The sequence below is a fragment of the Phycodurus eques genome, chromosome 8 (assembly GCF_024500275.1).
Source record: "Phycodurus eques isolate BA_2022a chromosome 8, UOR_Pequ_1.1, whole genome shotgun sequence".
In the NCBI taxonomy this organism is placed as follows: Eukaryota; Metazoa; Chordata; class Actinopteri; order Syngnathiformes; family Syngnathidae; genus Phycodurus; species Phycodurus eques.
Window position 1 is genome coordinate 22,241,069 of NC_084532.1, and position 24,527 is coordinate 22,265,595.

The 24,527-nt window shown below is 39.0% G+C and overlaps 5 protein-coding genes across 9 annotated transcripts in view; 2 read left to right on the top strand and 3 right to left on the bottom strand.

Moving 5' to 3' along the window:
• The window catches only part of ncanb (neurocan b), a 149,287-nt gene extending 144,520 nt beyond the window's left edge, over positions 1-4,767 (bottom strand). The window contains exon 1 of the mRNA XM_061684629.1: positions 4,686-4,767. The gene's annotated coding sequence lies outside the window, so the exon portion shown is untranslated. The remainder of the gene's footprint in view (positions 1-4,685) is intronic.
• Positions 4,768-10,030: 5,263 nt separating this feature from the next.
• On the top strand, positions 10,031-12,015 carry nr2c2ap (nuclear receptor 2C2-associated protein). Its single transcript, XM_061684333.1, has 5 exons — positions 10,031-10,078; positions 10,183-10,273; positions 10,371-10,476; positions 11,110-11,177; positions 11,427-12,015. Exons 1-5 carry the CDS (start codon positions 10,041-10,043, stop codon positions 11,547-11,549), a joined length of 426 nt encoding a protein of 141 aa, XP_061540317.1. The 5' UTR covers positions 10,031-10,040; the 3' UTR covers positions 11,550-12,015.
• A 165-nt stretch (positions 12,016-12,180) lies between these two features.
• On the bottom strand, positions 12,181-16,838 carry rfxank (regulatory factor X-associated ankyrin-containing protein). Of its 3 annotated transcripts, XM_061684331.1 has the most exons (9): positions 16,796-16,838; positions 16,458-16,532; positions 15,621-15,722; positions 15,465-15,530; positions 14,228-14,328; positions 13,631-13,756; positions 12,660-12,726; positions 12,485-12,565; positions 12,181-12,401 (listed from the first exon to the last, which is right to left on the bottom strand). In XM_061684331.1, the coding sequence occupies exons 1-9, from the start codon at positions 16,833-16,835 to the stop codon at positions 12,346-12,348; spliced, it is 714 nt and encodes a 237-aa protein (XP_061540315.1). In that variant the 5' UTR covers positions 16,836-16,838; the 3' UTR covers positions 12,181-12,345. The 3 variants fall into 3 exon arrangements, with proteins under 3 accessions (XP_061540315.1, XP_061540313.1, XP_061540316.1); XM_061684329.1 differs by having other exon boundaries at positions 12,181-12,565; XM_061684332.1 differs by having other exon boundaries at positions 12,181-12,565; positions 16,682-16,822.
• Positions 16,839-16,878: 40 nt separating this feature from the next.
• borcs8 (BLOC-1 related complex subunit 8) lies at positions 16,879-21,506 on the top strand. 3 transcript variants are annotated; one of them, XM_061683551.1, is made up of 6 exons: positions 16,879-17,014; positions 17,168-17,280; positions 17,524-17,588; positions 17,722-17,829; positions 17,903-18,070; positions 20,696-21,506. In XM_061683551.1, the coding sequence occupies exons 1-6, from the start codon at positions 16,978-16,980 to the stop codon at positions 20,757-20,759; spliced, it is 555 nt and encodes a 184-aa protein (XP_061539535.1). In that variant the 5' UTR covers positions 16,879-16,977; the 3' UTR covers positions 20,760-21,506. The 3 variants fall into 3 exon arrangements, with proteins under 3 accessions (XP_061539535.1, XP_061539536.1, XP_061539537.1); XM_061683552.1 differs by lacking the exon at positions 17,903-18,070; XM_061683553.1 differs by lacking the exon at positions 20,696-21,506 and having other exon boundaries at positions 18,006-18,070.
• tmem221 (transmembrane protein 221) lies at positions 18,720-24,146 on the bottom strand. The gene is made up of 3 exons (XM_061683550.1): positions 23,854-24,146; positions 21,752-21,837; positions 18,720-19,721 (listed from the first exon to the last, which is right to left on the bottom strand). The coding sequence occupies exons 1-3, from the start codon at positions 24,144-24,146 to the stop codon at positions 19,177-19,179; spliced, it is 924 nt and encodes a 307-aa protein (XP_061539534.1). The 3' UTR covers positions 18,720-19,176.
• Positions 24,147-24,527: the final 381 nt, after the last annotated feature.

The window sequence follows — 24,527 nt, forward strand, 5'->3', positions numbered from 1 at the left end:
CGACACAGATTAAAGAGGCAGCCCATCTGACGAGAGCTCAACACAACAGTGTGCAGTACATCTCGCCCCATCAAGAATGCCTGTACAGAAATCAACTAACCTGACACACAAGTACCACCGCACATCTGTCAGCACAACTTGACCCCGTCAGCCCCCGGGCACATTGTCTGTCGGCGCAAGGGGCAAGCCAACATGAGAGCCAACGGCAGGAAAAAAAAAAGCACTTTTCTCTTTTTAATTGCAGCAGAGTCAAAGCATGTAGTCGGCGCCTGTCAGATTACACGGGGTGAAAATGAATCACGCAATCCGCTAAGAATACATTGATGTTACTGAACCCGTTCAAAGCAGAGCTGATGATGAAAGTTGTCTGGTCTGTGGTTGCATAGCATCCCTGCATCTTCAAATTTTGTGAGCTTTTTTTGTTTGATTTGAAATTGAAAGACAAATTACTTTGGGTGTTTTTCGCACCAAAAGAATAAAAACTCACAAAATTGGTGTTATTACGAAGGGGTGCTAGAGACACATTGAAAAGAAAATAATTGTAGAATTACGATATAACTTGCGAGAAAAAGCCAAAGAGAAAAAAATTGTTACGAGAAAGAAAGTTGTATATTTTATACAAAAAAGGCTGTAAAATTTATTGTTGTAAATATTACCCTTTTTTTAAAACGGATCCTTTTCAAAAACATTCTCAATTCATGGAAAAAAATGGAAAAGGGTGGTATTTTTTCAAGGAAAGGTCAGAATTTTAAAAATTACCGTACATTTTTTTTTAAATCAAAATAACAACTACAGTACACAATTGTTTGTCATAATATTTAAAATTTAGTCCCGTAAATGTCTGAGCTTTTAACTGAATACTTTTAACTTTATTCTCATAAATGTTTTTTATCTGAATATTATGATTTAATTATTTTAAATGTGATCTATTCATCTATTCTCTGTACTGCTTATCCTCACTAATGTTGCGGGTGTGCTGGAGTTTATACCCACAGAGTAACGATGACAAATATGATGCTGTTAAACTTTTCACGAACCAAACATTATCAGAATAATAATAATAATATGTTTTTGGTTCTGGTTTTCAACTCATATTTGGTAGCACTTAAAAGCACCAAGAAAAACACCACCACAGTGATGACACATTATAAATACACAGTATTACAAATAGAGTAGATGATAATGATGATGGAAATCTTCACTAAAAACTTTTGTTTAAAAACTTAATTTGTTTGAAATATGACACCAGAAACCACTGGACTGATCTAAATGCAATTTCACGGTTGAATGTTTTGTTGCTGGTTACCGGGTTCATCGTTGACATATTCATTTCATTTTCTGGAAAAGAATACGGGCATAACAACAACATAACATAAGTGATGTTGTAATTTGCAAAAATAATTAACTGGCTTTGATTCTGACTAACTGGTGGCTTTCAGAGCTCTTATAGTTGCCTGTTTATCCCCTTTTGGAAACATTTAAAGTGAAAAATCCAGTCCAAGTTGTTTTTACTTGTGTCTCCATCCCTACTAACTGGGAAACATCTGGCTCTTTAGCTCCTAAATGTTCACCAGTTAGTTGCTAATATCCTCAACACCTGCCTGCTGCAGCTGCTCATGGATAATGACAATTAATATTATAATAAAGTTGTTAATGCCATACTTTTGAACAACCCCAATTCCAAAGAAGTTGGAACATTGTATAAAACGTAATTAAAAACAGAATACAATGATTTGCAAATCATGGTCAACCTATATTTAATTGAATACACTACAAAGACAAGATATTTAATGTTCAAACTGATACACTTTATTGTTTTTAGCAAATAATCATGAACTTAGAATTTTATGGCTGCAACACGTTCCAAAAAAGCTGAGACAGGTGGCAAAAAAGACTGAGAAAGTTGAGGAATGCTCATCAAACACCTGTTCGGAACATCCCACAGGTGAACACGCTAATTGGGAACAGGTGGGTGCCATGATTGGGTAGAAAAGGAGCTCAGTCATTCACAAACAAAGATGGGGCGAGGTTCACCTCTTTCACCTCAGGCGGCACTGCATCAAAAACTGACATCAATGTGTAAAGGATATCACCACATGGGCTCATGAACACTTCAGAAAACCAATATCAGTTAATACAGTGCGGCGCTACATCCGTAAGTGCAAATTGAAAGCAAAAGCCATTAATCAACAACACCCAGAAACGCCGCCGGCTTCTCTGGGCCCGAGCTCATCTAAGATGGACTGATGCAAAGTGGAAAGGTTTTCTGTGGTCCGACGAGTCCACGTTTCAAATTGTTTTTGGAAATTGTGGACGTCGTGTCCTCCGGGCCAAAGAGGAAAAGAACCATCCGGACTGTAATGGACGCAAAGTTCAAAAGCCAGAGAAAGAAAAGGTGATGTAACACAGTGGTAAACATGACCCTGTCCCAGCTTTTTTGGAACGTGTTGCAGCCATAAAATTTTAAGTTAATGATTATTTGCTAAAAACAATTAAGTTTATCGGTTTTAACATAAAATATATTGTCTTTGTAGTGTATTCAATTAAATATAGGTTGAACAATGATTTGCAAATCATTGTATTCTGTTTTTATTTATGTTTAACACAACGTCCTAACTTAATTGGAATTGGGGTTGTAACAAAATACAAATTATTGTTATCTGTGTCCGTGCGCGATTCTTCTTTACTTTATCCAGAAGAACACGATTTACAGGCTCCTAATTTATAAGACAAAAAGTTGGGAAGATTGTGTTGGTATGACATACCCCAGCAGTGGGTGACCATGTTTTAACAAGGCTAGTTTCGACAACAACAGTCTGCATAATGATGAGTTGTACTTTTAACCACTTGTTTGTCATTTTCTTATGCTAGTCCATCTATATATCCGTGTCAGACTGGTCCGACACTATATCTATCTATATATATCTATAGATAGTTAATATCTACTCCGACTTGATTTTTGTCACATTAGCGTCAACTTAAAAAAAATCCTAGTGGGGACTCGACTTGACATGCTTGATTTGTGACGCAGTAAGGAACTTGCTTGAAACTTGAAGGTAAAGACTTGAGACTTAGTCTACTTATAACTTGCATGTGCTGTGTGTGACTTACTCCCACCTCTGCTTCTAACCTTTAAAACAATAAAATTTAAAAACTGAAGTTCATCCCAAATGCTTTTTGGGGACTATAGGGCAACTTCTTCCACTCCACTCTCACATAAGCTTGCCTTGATGGACCTTGCTTTCAGTCATGCTGGAACAGAAAAACGCCATCCCACAAAAAAAAAAAAAAATCAAAAACATCTCAGTAAGAAAAAAACGTGTGAGTGTTAGTGGTTTAACGCCGTGGTGGCATGCCTCGCCACCTTTTACAAGGCGAGAAGAAAGTGAGCTCAGAGACAGTGAATCACATCCCTCCCTCACGGTGAGTGAATAAATTACAAGTGATTGTGGCTTGTAATGAAGGCAGCTGAGCATATTGTGCAAACGCACTGCTTTTTAATGATTTAATTAAAGAGCTTGCTCAAACTGGAGCGGAAAATTTCAACACAGAGTCGAGCGAGAGAGAGAGAGAGAGCGAGACAGAGAAAAAAAGAATCCCGTGTTAATTTCTGCAGTGGTTTGGCAGATGTGCTTCATGTTTTTTTCCTCTCTCTCTCTCCATTTCCTGCTTTTCCCGCTCCACAATTGGCTCGTTTACAACCACCGGGATGCATGATGTCCCTCTAATTCTCCCACATACACTTTAGAGCAGATGCCTTCTGTGTCTTTAGGCCGCTGAGCTTGAGTTTAATCATAAAACAGATTGCCTAAATCCACCTTAAATATGCGTAGTTTTGTTCCAAACAGCAATCCTGAAGTTAAACATCTTTTTTGGTCCATTATCCTGCTTTTTAAAACAACGCTGCTGAAATAAGTAATTGTTGTGTGTCTGTCTGTGGTCAAGCTAGAGTGCATGCTACTTATGGCAGCAATTGCTTGTTAAATTTAATTCTGCATGCAATTGAATGAATTTTCTGAATTCCTGAATTTCCTTTCCAGGGCTCATTCAGTAATTATCTTATTTTACCTTAATTAAGGAGGAGTTTGCAGATCTGAATGTAGCCTCCCTTCATTAAAAATCAATCACATTATACTGTACATATGAAGATATTTCATATTTAACTGATTTCCTACAGCGCAATCAGTGCCATTTTCAGTTTTTCTGGTAATGAGCCTACCTTCCCACATGGCCATCACTGGTACCCTTTTGTGATGGCATTTTAAAAGTAAATCACACCAACGCCTCAGAAAAAGTGAAACTCTACTCTGACGAGATTTGCTGACATGTCACATGACGATGACATTCCAGGTTTTTCACCTTGTTTGACTTTTGCCCATCGTTTGTGCTCATTTTTCATGCTGGTCATACGACCTTATGCTACAGGCTATGCGCTATTTATGTTAGCATCTGTGTGGTTAAAAATATTTGTGAGCTGTGCATTTGATACCTGGGCTTTAAGTGGGGATTTAACAGACTTTATCCACCACTTAATACCGTCACTCTCAAGTTGCAATTCTAGAACCACTATACAGAATGCAATTTAACAGCACACATCTGTGCCTCCTGCATCATCTAGTGTAGTGCACAATAAATATCTCAAATTAAAAACATGAAACATTATAAACAAACTGTATCATACTCACCTGAGATGTGGATTTTTAAACGTATCAGTGTGTGCAGATCACTCCGGACATGTTTTGCTGGTCAAACTTGGCTCGCCTTGACCTACCAATCAGAGGACAGAAAAATGCTTACTTTCTTGCGGGTCATCTGAGGCAAATTTGAAATGAAATGCACTACCGATTCTGAAGGCGCTGGGCAGATTAGAGTGACATGGCAACAAATATAGTAGAGGCTGAAATCTGACTGGACCAAAATAAAATCAAAATCAAACATGCACATACTGCAGGGGTGTCAAAGCTATAGCCTGGGGGCCATTTGATGCCCACTATCCATTTTTTAGCGGCAAGCAGCATATACTGTACATAAAAACATTTGCTCTGCAACAGAGTTGTTGAATAAGTGGGAGGTAGATATGATATGATATGCAAAGATTTGCTAGATATGCAAAGAAACTATTTAGAACTCAAATGGTAACAAAACAAAGACAACTCAGTTTCAGAAGCAATAAGGTTTTACTCCACTTTCTGCTCTGTCTCAAGGTCTGTTTTGTGAACATAACAGTTAATTGTGATCCTCAAGTAAACACAGCTTTAAAGATTGTCAACTCATCACAGATTTTATGTTTCAGTTCTGAATATGGTGTGCTGGTCAAGGCAGGAGTGGATATATTCCTATGGAATACAGGGCTGCGGGCCACCCCAAAATCATGAAAAATCCCTAAATTGCCTTTCCACCTTTAATAGAAAACTGTGATGTAGCAGTTTCTCAAAACAACTATGTTATATAAATACTTCATGGACTGGTTTTAGCACGTTTAATAAAGTCTAAGAATGTCGAAGTAGTTCATGCATTCTTTTATTTTTCTATATGCGGCCCTTGGAGGAAAAGGTCTGGAAATCTCCAATGTACTGGAAGCAGTGCAGCCAAGAGAAACACTAATTCTAATTGTAATTCATTATGGAGGACTCCAAGTGCCCAAATTAAATAATTGCACAATGAAATTATAAGTTAAGTGTCATTGATTCTAATTTGAATTAAATACCTAACTGTGTTATTAAATATGTCATTAAGTTATTCAAATACCAATAAATTATATTGAAAAAACAATCATTTCACAATTTAATTAATTACATCATGGTCTACAATGCAGCGCTTCACGAATTTATGTGATCTGTTAAACTCATTACCCCTCAAAGTTGGTGGGCAGCTCCGAACATCCGATTGCTGACCCTGCACATAAAGTCAAGGCAAATGTTTTTATTTAATTTAAATTTTAATTAACTCATTACACATTTATGTAATTATTTAACCTTTTTATTTATATAATGGTGGAATGTTAGAATCTGTTCAATGTAAAATAAAATACACATTTTAGTAATGATTTAAAGATGTTTTTATTTATTTGATTTAGGCACTTTTGGTCTTCCATAATTCATTTAATTGGACGGCTCATATTCTGCTATGCTGTTTGATTAATACATTTTGCTATCATCATGCATGATGTAGCTGTTTTGTTTGACTTTTGAGGCATATTTCACTAGTAGATTTTGATCAAACGCCATGCTACACCACTTTTGCCGCATTCCACAATGGAGATTCCACTGTAATCACATTGGCGTACACCCCCAAACTCCTTTGTTCACAAGGCAGCAGCATAAAGGTCATCTGGACAAGGCTAGAATTTAATTATGTGCAATAATCAGTCCACTAAATGTTGCGCTGCAAGGTCGCAACTTGACTGTATACACACTTGGATGCTTCTCACTTCTCTACCTAGCCAAGCATAGTGTAGTGTAATGTCATTTTCTTGGTACCCCAGTAGAGAAGGAGCGCTGAAGAGGAATTTGTGTAAGAACAAAACTCAAGGATTTTGCAAAACAAGTGAAGAAAATCCTCTGGCGAGATCAGAAAAAGCAAGATAAGGGTGATTGTGAAAAAAAAAAACTGACCATGAGAGACAAATTCCTTCTCCTCCACACACAATGCAAACAAAATAGTCACTGAATATCGTCACATTTAAACAGTCATTAAACAGTCAGTCATTTTCCACACCGCTTATCCTCACTAGGATCGCGGGAGTGCTGGAGCCTATCCCAGCTATCTTCGGGCGAGAGGCGGGGTACACCCTGAACTGGTCGCCACCCAATCGCAGGGCACATATAGACAAACAACCATTTGCAAGCACATACACACCTCGGGGCAATTTAGAGTCGCATTTGAACCTGCGTCCTCAGAACTGTGAGGCAGATGTGCTAACCAGTCATCCACCGTGCCCCCTTAAACAGAACAATAGCATTGATTTAACTGTCTGTTATCATTTTGATCTAAACAATCAATCGCGACAAAACAGAAACTATCAGTCTATCAACCTATCTATCAGATAAAGGATGTTATCAGTGGCCAATGACAGAAAGCAGAGTAGTCCCATGGACCAATTGGATGCCTGCTAATCATGCATGCTATGGAAAGGCACCCTTATTTGAGTACAGCATTTTGATATACTGTACTGTACAAAAGATCACTGCTTTGTTGTTTTGCTGACCTTTTTCACAGCAGTCATTCTGACATTTTCTGTCAGAACCATTTATACAGAAGAGCAACTTGGAAAAAGGCAGAAAATGAAGGCTTTTACAGGCAGTGGGAAGGGGCTCCTCGTTACTACTTCTGAAGATGGAAAATTATCGTATCAAAATTGTCCCCCTACTCAATGACTGGGCCATTTATGCAGACAAGCCAAATAGTAAAAGGCGTGAAAATGTGTTTTTTAAAAGCAGTGTAAAGGGGCTTCTGATATCAGCATTATGTACGTGAAAAAAAAATGCTGCGTCAAAGTTGCCCCTATACTGTATTCTGAATCCTATTCTGTATATAAAGAGAGCTGGAAAACTGGCCAAAAAAATTAATCTCAAAGGCCGTGTAAAAGGGGATTTCCACCTTTGGAGGAAATATCAGATACTACTTCTTAACTCATTCACTGCTAGTCCTCCATGTTAACATGGATATTTGAATTCAACAGCTGTCAATGGAAGTGAATTTAAGATGTAAAATTGCCAGGTCCCCATTCCGTGTCTGCGCCATTTATAGTAAACAGCGACATGGAAAAGATGGAAAAAACAATGGTATTACAGGCCATGGAAAAGATGGAAAAAACAATGCTATTACAGGCAGTGTAACTGGGACTTCTGCTACTACCTCTGAAGGTCGAAAACTGCCAGGTTGACTTCCACCCACCATTCCGTGTTGGTAGAGTTTATACACACCAGTGTCAAAATTGTCTTCCGAGTCCATGACTTTGCCATTTACACAGAACATCCACACGGTGAAAGTCGTGCAATTGTGTTTTTATAAGACGTGTAAAAGGGGCTTCTGATATCCCTTTGCATAACACAGAAGGTGGAAAAGTGTGTCATCAACTCATCGTTATCCCCTACTCTACATTAGTGCAAAGAAGTGACATGGACAAAAAAAGCCCAAAAAAAATTGAAAATATTACAGGCAGTGTAAAAGGGGTTTATAATACTCCCCTCCAAAGGCAGAAAATTACCAGGTAGACTTTGTCCGACCATTCACCACATGTTGGTGCAGTTTATATAGAATAGTATCAGAAAAAGGTTTTACAGGCTACATTATGGAGGTGACTCAAGAAATTGCATAAGCCTTTATTTCAAATCACTTAAGAAGAGGGGCATATACTGTAATGGGGGGAAAGTGAATCAAACCACACGATAAGAGAAAGATCACAACTATCTGGGAATAGAGGCCACAGAGAGTTTCTATGTTCCTGCCACTTAGAAATAATTACAGCTACTATTTTCACTTAAAATTTGACCAAAAAATAAAACACCCTCCAGCACCTGGATGACTCTTGCCGATATATTATACCTTGCTTATGTTATTCACACAATAATGGCACCGGTCTTTTTCTTAGCCGAAATGTTTGCCTGGCAACGTACTGGGCTCATAATTTTCCATTTTATGGGTCAAAAAAAAAAAAGAATAAGTGAGTTTATTGAAAGTACTGCACATGCAGGCTCATCTCGGAACCATTAATGGTTCTTTCCGTTAAACACACGCAGACATTAGCCAGCAGAGTCAATGGACTGCCTTAATGCAAACTCATCACGAGGCAACATTCAATTAATAAGTGAGCCGGCAGCCTCGCACACACACTATCACACACACAGCACTAAAGACATTAGTGCGGCTCTAAATCAAACTGAATGCTCAACTACTTGATGTACTGTAAGAACCTGCAATACCTTGATGAGCCTCCATATTGATATCGGGGAAAACCAGGCTTTTAACCAGGTCACAGTTACACCCTCCAATTTGCAATTTACCATTCGCGATTCTTTTTCTAGAACTTAACTAACTAACTTTTTTTGCTGGAAAAACACACCTATTCACGCCTATCTCCTTGTTTTGTGCTCCTTCTGTTATGCTCTGAGATGCTGCCATGTTAGCGAAGACGGAACTAGCCGGCCGTACATGCAACATATGTGCATACGTGTGCAACATATGTGCATACGTGTACACACTTGAACAGCTGTGAGACACTCAACTCAACTTTGTTTATAGAGCACAATCACAGCTATAACAAAGTGTTGTACATATAGTATGGTAGAGCTTGCAGTAAATAGAATAGAAAGCCTTGATTGTCATTGTATGGTGGAGATACAACCAAATTGGGGTTATAAAAACATAAAACACAACCAATAATAAACCGGAAATTGATATGCTGCCCAATCATGACACATGCTATTTTGTATATGCCGCAGGCTACAAAAAATAAAAAATAAAAATGTACGGCAGGCTGCAAATAGCCCCGGGGCCATAGTTTGGACACCACTAGGCTAGCTGCTCAACATAAGGTATAGTAAGTGCCGAAATTAAGTAGAATCATCTTTTATTGTCATGACTTACATGCATACAGTTGTGCCTTGACACACCAGTTTAGTTCGTAACTTAAAACAGTCATATGTCAAATCATCTTGAAATGAATGGAAATGCCATTAATCTGTTTCAACTCCTTATTGTGCTCTTTCGAGTGTGCGCATCTTGGCCACCAGGAGGCAGTATAATCCACACATAAAGAAACAAATAAAATGTTGACAACTGGATTAGCAAGCTTCAATAATAATAATAATCATCATCATCATCATAGTAGTAATATTAATTGCGAGACTGCGATTTTAAAGACGTCATAAAGTATATTTGCATAGCATACTCACTTCATATTCTGCTTAGCGTCTATTTCGACGGAACCTGACACCCATCTAGCGGGAGTTAATTGTAACGACAAGCGTCGATTACTGTTGTAAAAATGAAAAGGCGCGACACCGAATCGCTTGACGGCAGGATGCGCCACAACCAATATGGCCGCTTCCTTGGTATGCGGTAAAACACAATACAGGTATTTGACAGCAGAAACACAGTTAATTATACTGTATATATTTTAATATTGAGACGTATTTGGAGAGTTTGAGAATGTGAACAGGAATATTGTGTACGTTGCAGGGTGAGTTCTGTCCTAAATAGAGATGTGAAGCAATTTGGGAAGAAGTTCATGTTTGACAGCAACGAGGAGACATGCTGGAACTCAGACCAGGCAAGTCATTATGTTTACAGTACCTACCATTCATGTCGGCCCTTTTGTGTTTATAGATCATTAGAGGCGTGTTAATTAATGTTTTTATTTTCACTAGGGTGACTGTCAGTGGTTGATTTTCGATTTCCCCCAGTCGGTTAGAGTGTCCGAGTTAAAAGTTCAGTTCCAGGGAGGCTTCTCGGCCAAAACATGCAGGATGGAAGGTACAAATTAATATTTACATGCTCGGATTTGAAGCTTTAATTACCATATTTTTGTATACTGTAGGTACTGTGCAGTATTTTTTATTTTTTTTTGCTTTTTCTCTGCATCTTTTCCTTCCTCACCTCCTTTCTTCTGTCACCTTTTTTTAATTATTCTTGCACACTTACTTCCATCCTTCCTTTGCTGAAACCTACTTTTCTGCCATCCTTCCTTTGTTCCCATCATACTTTCTGGACTATTTCCTTTGTTCCCACCTTCCCTAAGACCCACTTCTTAATTTGCACTCTTCCGTCCTTCGCTTAAACCGACATTGCTGCCTTTGTTATTCCTTCCTTCCTTCCTTACCTCCTCCTTTGCACCTTGTACCTGTTTCTTTCATCATTCTTTCCCTCCTATCTTTCTTTCTGCCTTTCTTCCTTCAAACCTGCCTTTTGTTGTGGATCCTTACTTGCTTCCTTCCTACCTGTCCATCACTGCTTTAGAATCAACTTTCTTCGTTCTTGATGTAAATTATTTGCCATTATTTACAGAACCTATACAATAAAAGTTCCTTTTATAAAAAATTATACAGTACCTACTTTTTGGACCATCCTGTTTATAAGAGTTTCTCTTTCCTGTCCCTCTCACTGCAGGTTGTTCAGTAGATGAAGATTTCAAAGTGATCAGTCATTTTTACCCAGAAGACAACAACTCCCTTCAGATATCCTTCATCACTGCTGTCTACATCAAACTATATAGCTTGTATTATTATTTTTTTATTTTTATTAGAGATGACTTTGGGGCTAGAGGCGGGATACACCCTGGACTGACTAGTCGCCAGTCCGTTGTACAGGTTTATAATAAGCGCTCAATAATATTGTTCTGAGTGTGTTTGTCATCGCCGCTTCTGATTAACTGATGGGTTTTATGACTAAAAAGCCAGATTATCTTGCCTTAACTGTACACCCACTGCTTTCCCATACAGGAGGTGGCCGCCGTGGACAGAGTAAAAATAACGTTTGAGAACAGCGCCGACTTTTTCGGTAGAATTATTGTTTATATTTTGGACGTCCTGGGGGAGAAAGCCACATGACCCAGAGGAAATATGCAGGACATCAGATCTGCTGGATGTATGTGCTACAACTTCGTAAATGGATAGGAATACAAGGAATTGTTTTTTGGTTTTTTTTGGGGGGGGGGGGGCATGGAGTATGAATGGGCACTGCAAATGTGCTGCTGATTCACTCTCAGAAGACCATGACATCATTTGGGGTTTACAACCACAAAGTCCTGGCATGGAAGCAGGAGTCCAGAACATTCAAATGTGGGGCCTTCAATACCCTTTCAGCTAATTAAACCATAACAATTGGTTGATTTATATTTCTCCTAAAGCTGGAATTACACTTCAAATTTAATGCCTGTATCTAATTTTTTTGGATTGTCTATTTTGTTGTTGTTTATTTCAAATCACGCATATCTCATGACACTCATTAAATAATGCCCAAATTGAACATAAACAACACAGATCTGAAGATATCCAATTCCATGCGGTGTTTTTTTTTTCCCCTCTACGCTGCCATGACACATCCCAATTATGCTTTCTGTTATCAAAAAAATATTGTCACTTAAACTATGCCTGTGTAAATCCAGCCAGAGTTAATCAATGGCCTTATACTCAAATGCCCCCTAGTATGAAGGAATAATCATTATTCTGGAAGAGCACGTCATAACAAAATTAATTTATTACAACTTGTTTACATTCATTGTTGCTGGTCTACAGCCAAATTGAACAATCCTGTGAGTTGCACAGTTGGCAATTATTGATACATTTTTGTGATACTGCCTTGCATACAAACTAAACAAAAATAAGTACTTTCTAGGTGTTTAATTTATCGGCATGTTGGATTATAGTGTCTCAGGATATGGTCCTCCAACACCTTCTGAACTACGACGGAAAAAATAAAATGTTAAAATGAGAAAAACCTTTTTGTAAACTTAATAATTGTGTAGTTGAAAGGTGATAATTACTCTTTTTGTATCCGAGAGCAACAGCTAAGGCCATTGCACTGTAGCCAGAATCGGACTCTGTGGTCATGTCAGCGCCTTTAGCTAAAAAAAAAAAAAAAAAAAAAACACAATGATCAATTAGTATAGCAATCAGGACCTCTCGCTTACAGTATGTTTTAAATGTAAATGAATGGACCTAAGAGCGCCTCTACACATTTAACATGGTTTCCTCGAACAGCATACAGAAGCGGAGTCCCTCCATTCTGAAATCAAAACAGCAGTTTTCAGTCAGCAAGCAATTTCCTCTCAGTATTTCATTGAAAAGTGCTTCATCATGTTGGATGTTCTCTGACACAAATCGTCTCAATGGGGTAATACATTTGTTAAATGGAATGGAAATCTTTAATATCAAATATATTTTGTTGCGGTCAAGCAGAATCCTCACATCTCCAAACTCACTACTTTTCAGGAAATTTAAAAACACAGCATCTTGCTTGAGTTAGCAAGCACTGCATCGTTCAAGTCGGTGTTATACCCTATATTGCTGACATATACCGATTTGCACCAACATCAAAACAGCACCACCTCATGTTCAATCGCTAATTTAATACCCCCCAAAAAAGGCTAATTTGGTACCCTGTCACTGATTAAAATGGTAGGAACGTCTCTGTGGCAGCCTTTCATAGGCTGCATTTGCGACTATACAAAAAGCCTTTTAATACGACACAAAAGCAAAACACTGTTGCATCAGCTTCCCAAACTCTTAAAGAGAGCCATTAGTGATGCAATAAATAAAAACGATGAGCTGACTAAGCAGTTTAATAGGCTGAAATTACTGCTTCCTTCCAAACTGGTTAACTCAATGTTTTTGTCGAAAAAAACATTCAAACTTTCAATCTCGAGGCAACATCATGCGACACAGCTCTCACGGAGTGGGGGGAGAGATGGAGTTTTACAACAACTCTCAGTAAGTTCAAGTGTTGCAGAAAGTATAATTAATTTGCTCTCAAGCTATTTTCCACTCTTTGAATTGGTTAATGTGTAAAAATAATAGACGATCTAGGGACAAAACAATGGTATCTATTTGTGAAAAAAATATATAAAATTGGCCATATTTGCACATTAGAGGTTTCCGCCCGACAGCGACAATTTGCAATTAACGTGTACCCAGTCATAGGCGTTGACGTCAACCCCACGTCTTAGGAGAGCCACGATGATGTCCACGTAGCCTCCGGAGCTGGCCAGCGTCAGCGCACTTTCTCGGTCCCTTGCAACTATTTTGGGGTCTGCGCCCTTACACACGAACCACAACAGCATCAGTGAGTGATTGTCCTGATAAGACTTTGTTAGATATATTGTAGAAGTTATCATTTATTTGCTTAGCTTGCATTAGTATTATGGACAATGTTTAGAAAGAAAGATGTCTCGCCTTCAAGAAGATGACTCAGCAGGAATCATCTGAGAGAAGGACGTGGCCGGGACGTGGCAGGTGCCATGTTTTCACCTTGAAACCCTACCCTTAGTGTGTTGTGTCTTGTAGCTTAGTACGTTATGTCTTGTAAACTTAGAAACCTCCCTATTTTCAAATAAATGCAGGAGCGACGGGAGAGATTGTTTAGAGCGTGTTGAGAGGCTGTAACCTGAACAATCTCCCATGCGCCCTCCTCATGAGTAAAATGACCAACGTCTTCATTCCTTTTGTGTTTATTCATTATAATGTTTGGTGAGATAAATCCAACAGACTTCTTCCTCCTGCCCTCTAACCTTTTCCAAGAGCAAGTCCACCACTGTTTTCTCTCCAAACGCCGCTGCCCACATAAGAGGAGTGAAGCCTCCTTCATCCTGTTTGCTCAGCAGCGAACTGTCTGCAAAACGGGCATATGTTACAGTCCAGGGATTCGCAAACCCTTAAAGGGAAGACATATTACCAAGGACCCCCTCATAATCCCAGTGCCAATTGAACACAACTACCATCTGTACCAATAAAAGCCATAGGAATGAAAAAGTAGCCTGTGTTTTTTTTTGGGGGGGGGGGGGGATTATGTTCCAAATCAGTCTCATATATATTTAGAGAAAAATAGAAAAAAAGTCAAAAAGAACTAAGACGTTAGTTTGTTGGGATGAAAAGTCGTAATATATTAACGTCAAAGTTTACTGAGTGAAGAAATTCATAATTTAACAAGTGAATTTCAAAAATACAACTTTATTCTCATGATATTACGATTGTATTCTGGAAAAGACAGGACTATATTGTAAAAAAATAATAATAATACACCCTATTGTTCTAAAACAAAATATGACTTTATTCCTGTAATGCCTTTTGTCGGCTATTCATGCAGGGATGTCATATTTATATGATACATTGGATATAAAAACTCTACACACCCCTGTTCAAATGCCAGATTTTTGTGATATAAAAAATTAGACTAAGGTAAATCATTTCAAAACTTTTTCAACCATTAATGGGACCCATAACCTCAACAGCTCTTTTTTATATATATATTTTTTTTTTTCAAGAGACGAAGTAAAAATAAACAAGTGAAATTATGTGGTTGTACAATTGTGCACACCCACATTACTGGGACATGGCAGTGTTCAGAATTCACCTCACATTCAAACTCATGTTAAAATGGGAGTCAGCACACACCTGCCACCATTTAAAATACCTGATTAATGCCAAATAAAGTTCAAAACATTCTAGTAGGCTTTTCCTTTATTTTTACTTTATAGCAAAAGCCTGAAGGTTTTGTGCTAACACTGACCGGTTTTGGAATTATGGCCAAAATCTCCCAAAAAATGTGGGGAAATGTGTTTTGTGCATTTGAACAGGGGTGTGTCGACTTTTTATTTTTGGACTTTTTAAAATAATAAAACATAATTTATTACAAATTTGCAGACCCCCAAATTACAGTCCCTGGACCTCAGTTTAAGAACCCTTGTGTTTGACAATATTTGTGTACTAGGATGTCGGTTCAGTCACATCCAGATGCCTCAGCCTCACCTTTATTTAGTTGGACTGCCACTTGCAAAACCTCACCCTGGGCGGCGAGCTGATGTATGGACAGAGCTTATAACGAAAAAGACAACCATACATTCATAGAGCCGTGATCTGCAAAAAAGAAATGTTAAAGTTTGAATGACCACACTATATACTCACAGTCTAACTTTGTTGGGCGTGCATTAACTTCATTGCCACGCTGCCTGTTGGTGAGCGTGGTCGAATGGTTGAACAGACCCTCTTCATCCGCGTCGGCATTCTCTGGATATACAAGGCCGTTCATGTGAGACACATGCATTTAAATGGAAACGTTTCAAAAATTGCCAATGCTCTAATAGGGATTGACATTTGACTTATATGCAATTGATTGACTGTGGAAAATGAACAATCGTGGACTTTTTTTAAGGTGACGAGAGCATCTCTTTCTGAATGTTCTGAGCTCCTGTTTCCATGCCAGTGATGCTGCTTGCAGCCTAATAGTGCATTTACTGTAACTCTAATTATCTTGGCATCACGGTTCACTAGTGGTTAGAAAATTTTCCTCACAGTTCTGAGGTTCAGGGTTCGAATATTGACTCTAAATCTTGTCTGTTTTCTCCAGGCTTCCTCCCATATACCAAAAGCATGCATTATGTGCAATTGGTATGAATGTGAATGGTTGTTTGTCTACATGCGCCCTGCGATTGCCTGGCGACCAGTCCAGGGTGTACCAGTCAGTTGAGGGAAATAAAATATCAGTAACATCACTCAATGCAAAATACTACCACCATAATAAAACGATTCTTAGATGAAGACCTCAAAAGATTAACTTTGTAAAGCTCTATTGGTATTGCAGGTGTGCCGAGTATTGATCAATTGCATGTGTATTTTAACCATAGCAATCTGAAAACTAAACTATAGTGGAGTTCTTTGGTTGAGTAGATCTCGTTATAACGAGATCGTTTAAAAACAAAGTCTACAGATAGTGTCGTGAGGCACATGCTTTGTTCTTCTCACCTCTGTATTCACAAGACTTTGCACTTGATGTGTGATTATTTGGGTCTTGGTCTCCTCCTATGTCCATTATCACCGCTGTGAGGGAAAACGTGAGTAAGTGAAGTGGATAAAAAGTGTTGAAAAGTAGAAATTCAGTCACGACGTCGTCGACTCAGCACATCCAGCTTTTGCTGCCTAATGTGCGCCAACTTCCTTGTGGCAAAAGTGAAAGTAAGTTATCTCACGTGTCACGATAGTCGTCGAGGAGTGGCAAAACACATTGAATTTTGTTCAATTAAACATTAATTATCGAAAGACATTCAACTGAACCATATTAGGACTGAATATATCGCGTTTACGTGAAATATGTTTCGTGAAGGCGGGAACTGTTGTCGTCATGTGTATTCATTTTCGGCCCGGAGCCTATTGGCGTTGCACACCACCAACCAAAACACGGAAGTAGCGCGGATTAGAGAGCCAAAAGTCGCATTAAAGCTGCAGTTGCTTCGGTATTTGTGGGAGTAATTTTTCATCTTTCGCCATGGAAGACCAAGAGATGCAGCTTAAAGTTAGACGAGGTAAGTGGCGCACATTTGATTGTACGCATTTCCTCGTTTTTCAAGTTAAATTAGCTAGCTCGCTAGCCACGAACGACAGTGTCATTTTAAAGTGTTGCACCACCAATTTTATTTCTGCCGTTCTTACTTTGTTCGATTTATTTTCATCTACAGTGAGTGACAAATTCACGGAGAGCATGTACGTTCTGGCTAACGAGCCGTCCGTGGCTCTGTACAGACTGCAGGAGCATGTCAGGAGGTCCCTACCTGAGTTGGTGCAGCATAAGGTATCAACCATCCACCCTACACACACTTTCAAGATGATGTGGCCACTTAGTGTGGCTCATTGTTAGCCTTAAATATGCGCACATCACGGAGACAAAAGAAGAGCAAGGGTCGGAAATTCATTCAATAGACTTTTTTCCATTTTACCAGGGTTGTTAACAACACTCTTCTCTGGTGTGTCAGATTTAGAGGACATTAATTTTCACTTTCCATGGGCCTTTTGCCCCCCATCGTTTCTCTTATAGACAGACATGCAGAGCTGGGAGGAGCAGAGCCAAGGAGCCATCTACTCAGTCGAATATGCATGCAGGTTTGTTGGGCTCCTACTCAGTCTAATATGCATGCAGGTTTGTTGGGCTCCAACTCAGTCGAATATGCATGCAGGTTTGTTATAACGACGCATAGAAATTCCCTTTAGTGATGTTTTGTTGTTGTCAATGCAGTGCTGTGAGAAGCATGGCCAAGAGCAGTGTGTATTTCAAAAACATTGACAGCCTGCTGCGACAAGCCATCAGCATGAGGGAGCAGATGAGCATCTCTCAAGGACGCAGGTAAGGAAGCAGCGGTAATATATCTGTATCTTCTTCTTCTTCTTCTTCTTCTTTTTTTTTAATTATCACCCAGTCATTTGTTTTTTCTTTTTTTGTATCACATTTTTCTGAGGTTTGTTTGTTTCCCCCCGCCATCCACCTGCATTAATTTTGCACGATGCAAACCCTTCTCCCAGTCCCTTTGTTGCTGCTTCGCGTGCCTCATCCACCTCATCTTCCTCATGACGGTGCTATGTCCAAGGTCAGTAATACCTTCAAACAGCACACTTTCCAAGTATAACAGAACAAGCCTTTTTTTTAAAGTATTAATTTAATTCACATTGGTGAGAAATCATTTGAGACAACATAACAACGATGGCACAGTGTGTACAAATATTTGAAAAATATATCTGAGGAATAAAGCTGAGATTTAAAAAAAATATTAATTAAAATGGTTGCTCCCTGGGATCAGAAACGTACTAAAAAATAAATCATATTTTTCCATAACATACACTCTACATAAACAATACACAGAAGACATTAATGTATTACAACAAACATGGATCAAGGAAACATTTATCAAGAAATTGAGCCTCTGGCTAGCAAACATCATGGCTAGCCATAAACATTTGGGCCAAAGTCACCTGGGATTCCCTCCAGTTTGCCCCGGACACTAATGAGGTCAAGCACAATAGAAAAGGAAAGGGGTTTAAAATGTGTACCTGTTTTCACGAGTTTTTTTATGCGTTTTGCTCCCTTATGGTGCCGAATGTGAACCGTGTGGCCTTAAAATCTGAAAATCTGTGATTCCTTGCGTACCATTACTCCCCACTCATTATAACAGTGTTTCCCAAACTTTATTGAGTCTAGGCACATATTTTACATTGAAAAATAAAAAAAAAATCACATGGCACCCCCCCCCCACACACACACACCTTTTCAAAAAAAGGTCACAAAATGTATATATAATGAAATAATGATGACGATTCTCTCAATTTAGTCACATTGACTTCAAATCTGGGCCTGTTGAGCATTTATTTGTTCTGACTGTCACGATAAGTGCCTAGCATAGACAGATGAACGGAAATACATTTGTAGTAAAAAAATAAATATCATTTTCAGACAAATTAAGTGAAAATAATTTTCTGCGGCACATTTGATAATCTCTCATGGCATACTTTACTGCATAAAAGTATATTACAAATAATATCCAATAGATTATCACAATTTAATTAATTTATCAGTCAACTTTAAAAAGCTTAATAGAGTCATGAGTGGATTTTTAGCTCCATTTCCATGTGGTCTGGAATCCTTAAAGGTATTAAGAGTCAGTTGCGTTTCCACACTCACTTATTGAAATCCTCTTCTTCACACAAGCGTCGAGTCTTTTGCGTTAATCCCCGATTTGCGGGCCAGGACACTCCTCATCTCGTTGTTGACACCATTCCAGGGTTTAGCCTTTAGTAAAACCGAGTCTGAAGATAAGCTCCTGTGTGACCGAGGACAGCTGCCGCCGCCACTGTGGCCGTCCACGTTGCTCGAGTGGCCTTGCAATTCTTCTCCGACGGGGGAGTACTCTTCCTGCGGGTGGTGCTGCCGCTGGTGTCTGGGGCTGCTGGGCGGTGTGAACGACATGTGATGCTGGAGGTGCGACGGTATGCGGGGCACTCGCAGTTTGTCCACGCCGATTTTCAGCTCGCAGGGCCAAGACACGGGGCTGTTGTTGCTGCTTCTGTGCTTGTTGCAAAAGAGCGTTTCGAGATGGTCTACACTGCCGCGTTTAGCTACTCGGGAGACCTTGACGAGAGAGTGGATCACCACCACTAGAAGGATCAAAATGCCGGAGGCCAGGACGCAAGCGCTGGCGACACCCGTCTCTGCCTCAAATATGAGCAACATAAAAATGGACATTGCTGTCGGGAAAGAGATGAGAGAAGAAAGTTAGTTCACTTTGTGATTAATAGCGAAATAAACATGAGTGATCGATCCTCCCCAAAATGTTTTGAATTGCCTGTATCGATAATTTAAACTGTCTATATGTCAAGTATAGTCGCAAAACAGCTAAATATAATTTCAAGCTCATTTTACAACATTACCCTTTAAAAATAAATGGCTTACAGATTTGATTTGGAAAAAATGCACCAGAAGTGTGCATTTACATACACATGCGGTGAGGACTCTCTGTAACTTCCACTATCAACCCAGGCTAAAGAGAGCTCCTCCCCAACATACAAAGATGTTACTCTGTCAGTTGAGATGTATCACACGAGTTCTTTGAGTAATAAGTCGTCATTTGTCTTTTTTTTTTTTTTTTTTTGTTTTTTTATATAAACTTTGTGTTGCGAGTCAACATGTAAGTTACAAGCTAAAGCTCTAGATATGCACCACTTGTGTGAAGTGAAAAAAATAAATACAAATGAAGCAGGTACTGTAATGCCCTCGCATGTGGGCAAGGAGAGCTTATTGAGCAGGACAAACAGTCAAACACATGCATACAAAATGAGAACAGTTTCAAGGAACTGCTACAGGCCACACCTCACACCCAGACGCTCACATGCATCTAACCGGCCAGATTCCTAAAAGGCACACACCCAACTCTCGAATACCATAATACATACAGTAATTACACATTATAAAACTTATTTACTGTCTGTTATATTTTATGTTCTTTATAAAATAATACTTTTTTTTTCTTTATAAAAAAAAAAGAACTTTTTTCTTTTCTGGGAGCTGAAGCAGATTAATGGCATTTCAATTCATTTAAATGGGGAAAATCTATTCAACGGATAATTTTATGTGGCATTCAATGTTCATCTGTCCATTTTGGACAGTTGGACACTTGACAAAAGGGGCGACGTGTCTTACACCTGTCTTATTTTGTGTGCAGAAAAAGGACAGTGGATCCAGGCATGCCAAGGGACACAGGAGAGAAGCACAACTCTGGACTGTGACAACACTTCCCGACCTTTCCTCATGTTCTGCTACTTCTCTCTGCTACCTCTTTGATTGAAGTGGGGTGGTCAAGGTCCTAACCCCCTTCACAGCCTAGCCCACCTCCCCCAAGCACAAGCTGCTCAGCAGAACAGAGCCTTCCAGCGCTACCAGGTTCGGCTTTAAAAAACACTCAAGTCATGGATGCCGCTCAAAGGGCACATTGTTCTCTTGAGCTCGCTGGACGAGAACAGCTCTTTTCTTTCTCGGTTGTTGACGGCTGACATTTTGGACATTAGCTGTCAAGGACACCCCCTGCTGTTGTTTAGTGTTACTCATACGGTATGGTATGGATACACCAGCATATCATTAGTTCATATAGTAAAGTATTGCTAAACCCCCATTATATATATATATATATATATATATATATATATATATATATATATAAGCGATATTGTGATAACATCAATTATGGTGCAAGCATGAAATATGATGTACTGTATCTTTTATTGCTTGTGTTACGCTAATGATGCAAGTGCATCAAATAACGATATTGTGATATAATGTTATCACTGGTGGTACCATATTGATACACCAACATCAAATAGCGATAGGGTGACTTCTTGGATCACTATCGCTTAGGGTGCAGAATTGATATTCAAATATCAATATTGTAATGTATGTATCGTTATCACTACATTAGGATCACATATCAAAATTGCCGTTGTCCTATTAAATGTGTTCTCCTAAAAAACAACCAATAAAAGCATGTTTAATTTTGTCAAGGTTGTGATATTTTGTAACTTTTAGTATTGTTACATTATTTTACAAAAACACTGGTTCACTCACACATGCTTCAATTATTCAATTTGAATTCGGAAGCCACTTATTGTAGATGTGTTTCCTGACATTTTAATTTATCTCACATGACACGCTATCGTGATACTATCGCCAAATATGATGACAATAGTGTCTGTGTGTGTGTGTGATTCCCACCTTTAGTTCATACCTGCTAAATAGACCGAAACTCCCAGGCAGAACAGTCCGATGGCCACATGTCGCACGGCTCTGCTGTCCAATAGGAACCTGTCTGCTCTGTGGAGATGAACATCATACGTTGACTAAATTATGGTCTTACAAACCAGCTTGTTATGTTGCACGTGTATGTGTTGACATATTTAGAAGCTCATTATTATTCAGATTGTCTTGGAAGTTCCAGGGGCAGGGGGAGTCGCTGAATTTATAAGCCGCCGTGGGAAAGTGAGAGCTAAAGGCCTTGCGCTGACTATGGAATGAAAGGAAGGCTATTGTTTTGACAGGCTTATTGGATTTGAGAGGCAGAGGTATGGGGAGCTCAACAGTGGCGGCCACAGTCAACCTTTAATCACAACTTGATTTAAATGTTACTCAACTACATTGCAATGTATGAAGATGGTGTACTGTACCTATGTTTCATCATCTATGGTCCATAATATAATAAGATTCACAGAATAAGGAGAAATCGCACAAAAAGCGGCAAGGCTGAAAACCAACATTGAATGCCCGTGACATTCGATCCCCCAGGCGGCACTGCATTAAAAACCGGTATCATTGTGTAAAGGATAATGTTACGTGGGCTCAGGAACACTTCAGAGAACCATTGTAAGTTAACACAGTTGGTCGCTACAGCTACAAATGCAAGTTAAAACTACCATGCAAAGCAAAAGCCGTATATCAACTAAACCCAGAAATGCTGCCGGCTTCTCTGGGCCCGAGCTAATCTGAGATGGACTGACGCAAGTGCAAAAGTGTGCTGTGGTGTGACAAATCCACATTTCAAATTATTTTTGGAAATCATGGACGTCGTGTCCTCCAGGTCAAAGAGGAAAAGGACCATCTGGATTCTTATCAGCACAAAGTTCAAAAGCCAGAATCTGTAATGGTATCGGGGGGGTGTTAGTGGCCATAACATGGGTAACTTGCACATCTGTCAAGGCACCACCACCACATGTGAAGGCATCATTAAAGCTGAAAGATACAAGTTTTGGAGCAACATATGCTGCCATCCAAGCAAAGTCTTTTTCAGGGACATCCCTGCTTATTTCAGCAAGATAACGGCAAGCCACATTTTGCATGTGTTACAACAGTGTAAATTTGTAGTAAAAGAGTGCAAGTACTAGACTGGACTACTAGCCTGTCTCCCACTGAAAATGTATGACGCATTATGTACCTCAAAATATGACAACGGAGATCTCGGACTGTTGCGAAACTTAAGTTGTATATTAAGCAAGAATGGGGAAAAAATCCACCTACAAATCGTTTCTTACTGCCCTCAGTTGCCAAACACTTATTGAGTTGTTAAAAGGAAAAGTGATGTAAAACAGTGGTAAACGTGCTCCTTTTCAAGATTTTTTGGAACATGTTGCAGGCATCAAATTCAAAACGTTTAAAAAAAACAACAAAAAAAACATGAACATAAAGTTTATCAGTTCGCACATTCAATATCTTGTCTTTGTAGTGTATTGAATATAGGTTGAAAAAAAGATTTGCAAATAATTGCAGCCTATTGTATGTCCCAATTTCACTGGAGTTGAGGTTTGTAGCTTATATGAAATAGAATTTTCTCCAATTTACATATATATATATCATAATAAATATAATATATATATATATATATATATATATATATATATATATATATATATATATATATATCATAAACTAAACTGTGTACATTTGAGAAAATTCTATTTCATATAAGCTACAAACCAATATAATTTTCTCCAATTTACATATATATATATCATAATAAATATAATAAATATAATATATATATATATATATATATCATAAACTAAACTGTGTACATTTGAGAAAATTCTATTTCATATAAGCTACAAACCTCAACTCCAGTGAAATTGGGATATACAATAGGCTACAATTATTTGCAAATCTTCTATATATATATATATATATAAATATATAAAAGCATCGTCTCCAAATGACTCCACGTACTTATGAATAGTAATTGAGCGTCAAGCGGTCACAGCGGTTTCCAAACAGCCGTAACGTCCAAAACGTTGCATGGTGCCTTAACGAACAGCCGTTTTTTCTCGAAACATGTTCCCTTACCTTTCGGTGTCCAGCTCTCCTCGACTAACTTCAGTGGAAAAGTAGCCGTGTAGGAGACACACCACCACGGCGCTAAGGTTGAGGGTGAGCGACAGAGCCGAGAGCACCGTGGACACCGGCGGCAGGAAGGCCCTGACGTGAGGGGGCACGACCGACGGGGTGGACTCCCTGACGGCCGTGTGTTGAGGCTGCAGCTGGAAGATCAGAATGACCGATAAAACGGACATAATGGCCGATAGAATCCCCAGTAGAGACAAGACAACGACGGACCGCTGACTGTAAGAATGTGTCATCTTCAGCTTTAAAGTTTCAAAAGTTGTCTTGTAGTCAAGTAGAGCCCATAAAAAAGTGCGCCTACATGATAAGTATGGCGTTTCCGAGGGCACGTGAATGTCTCCCCCTCCTCCTCTCAATATCCCCTCTACCCATGTGATGTGCGTCCAATTCCCAGATTACCAACTTCCCAGCCACAATGGACTTTTTCTTCTTTTGGAACACCAAACACAGTGATTGAATGCCCGTAATTAAATCCTGATGACAAATATGGAAGCACTGACAGAATTTATTTGGAGCGCAAAAACATGTTACCGATGCATTTTTTTAAACATACGCTACTTCGCCATCACCAAAAATTTGATATATCAGGCTTTTGTATGAAATTTCAACATGAACCT

Excerpts from the sequence above, each read along its gene's own strand:
- nr2c2ap (XM_061684333.1), top strand. The coding sequence starts at position 10,041 with ATGGCCGCTTCCTTGGTATGCGGTAAAACACAATACAG. Across the intron at positions 10,079-10,182 it reads TGCGGTAAAACACAATACAG|GGTGAGTTCTGTCCTAAATA; the intron begins GTATTTGACAGC and ends TGTACGTTGCAG. Across the intron at positions 11,178-11,426 it reads AAGACAACAACTCCCTTCAG|TGCTTTCCCATACAGGAGGT; the intron begins ATATCCTTCATC and ends CTGTACACCCAC.
- borcs8 (XM_061683551.1), top strand. The coding sequence starts at position 16,978 with ATGGAAGACCAAGAGATGCAGCTTAAAGTTAGACGAG. Across the intron at positions 17,281-17,523 it reads CTGAGTTGGTGCAGCATAAG|ACAGACATGCAGAGCTGGGA; the intron begins GTATCAACCATC and ends TTTCTCTTATAG. Across the intron at positions 17,830-17,902 it reads AGCATCTCTCAAGGACGCAG|TCATTTGTTTTTTCTTTTTT; the intron begins GTAAGGAAGCAG and ends ATTATCACCCAG.
- tmem221 (XM_061683550.1), bottom strand. The coding sequence starts at position 24,146 with ATGACACATTCTTACAGTCAGCGGTCCGTCGTTGTCTTGTCTCTACTG. Across the intron at positions 21,838-23,853 it reads GGAGAGCTGGACACCGAAAG|AGCAGACAGGTTCCTATTGG; the intron begins GTAAGGGAACAT and ends TCATCTCCACAG. Across the intron at positions 19,722-21,751 it reads AGTTTCGGTCTATTTAGCAG|CAATGTCCATTTTTATGTTG; the intron begins GTATGAACTAAA and ends CTTTCCCGACAG.
- rfxank (XM_061684329.1), bottom strand. The coding sequence starts at position 16,835 with ATGACGACAACAGTTCCCGCCTTCACGAAACATATTTCAC. Across the intron at positions 13,757-14,227 it reads TGGACTTGCTCTTGGAAAAG|GGCGCAGACCCCAAAATAGT; the intron begins GTTAGAGGGCAG and ends TTCGTGTGTAAG. Across the intron at positions 12,727-13,630 it reads ACGTCAACGCCTATGACTGG|AATGGAGGGACTCCGCTTCT; the intron begins GTACACGTTAAT and ends TTTTGATTTCAG.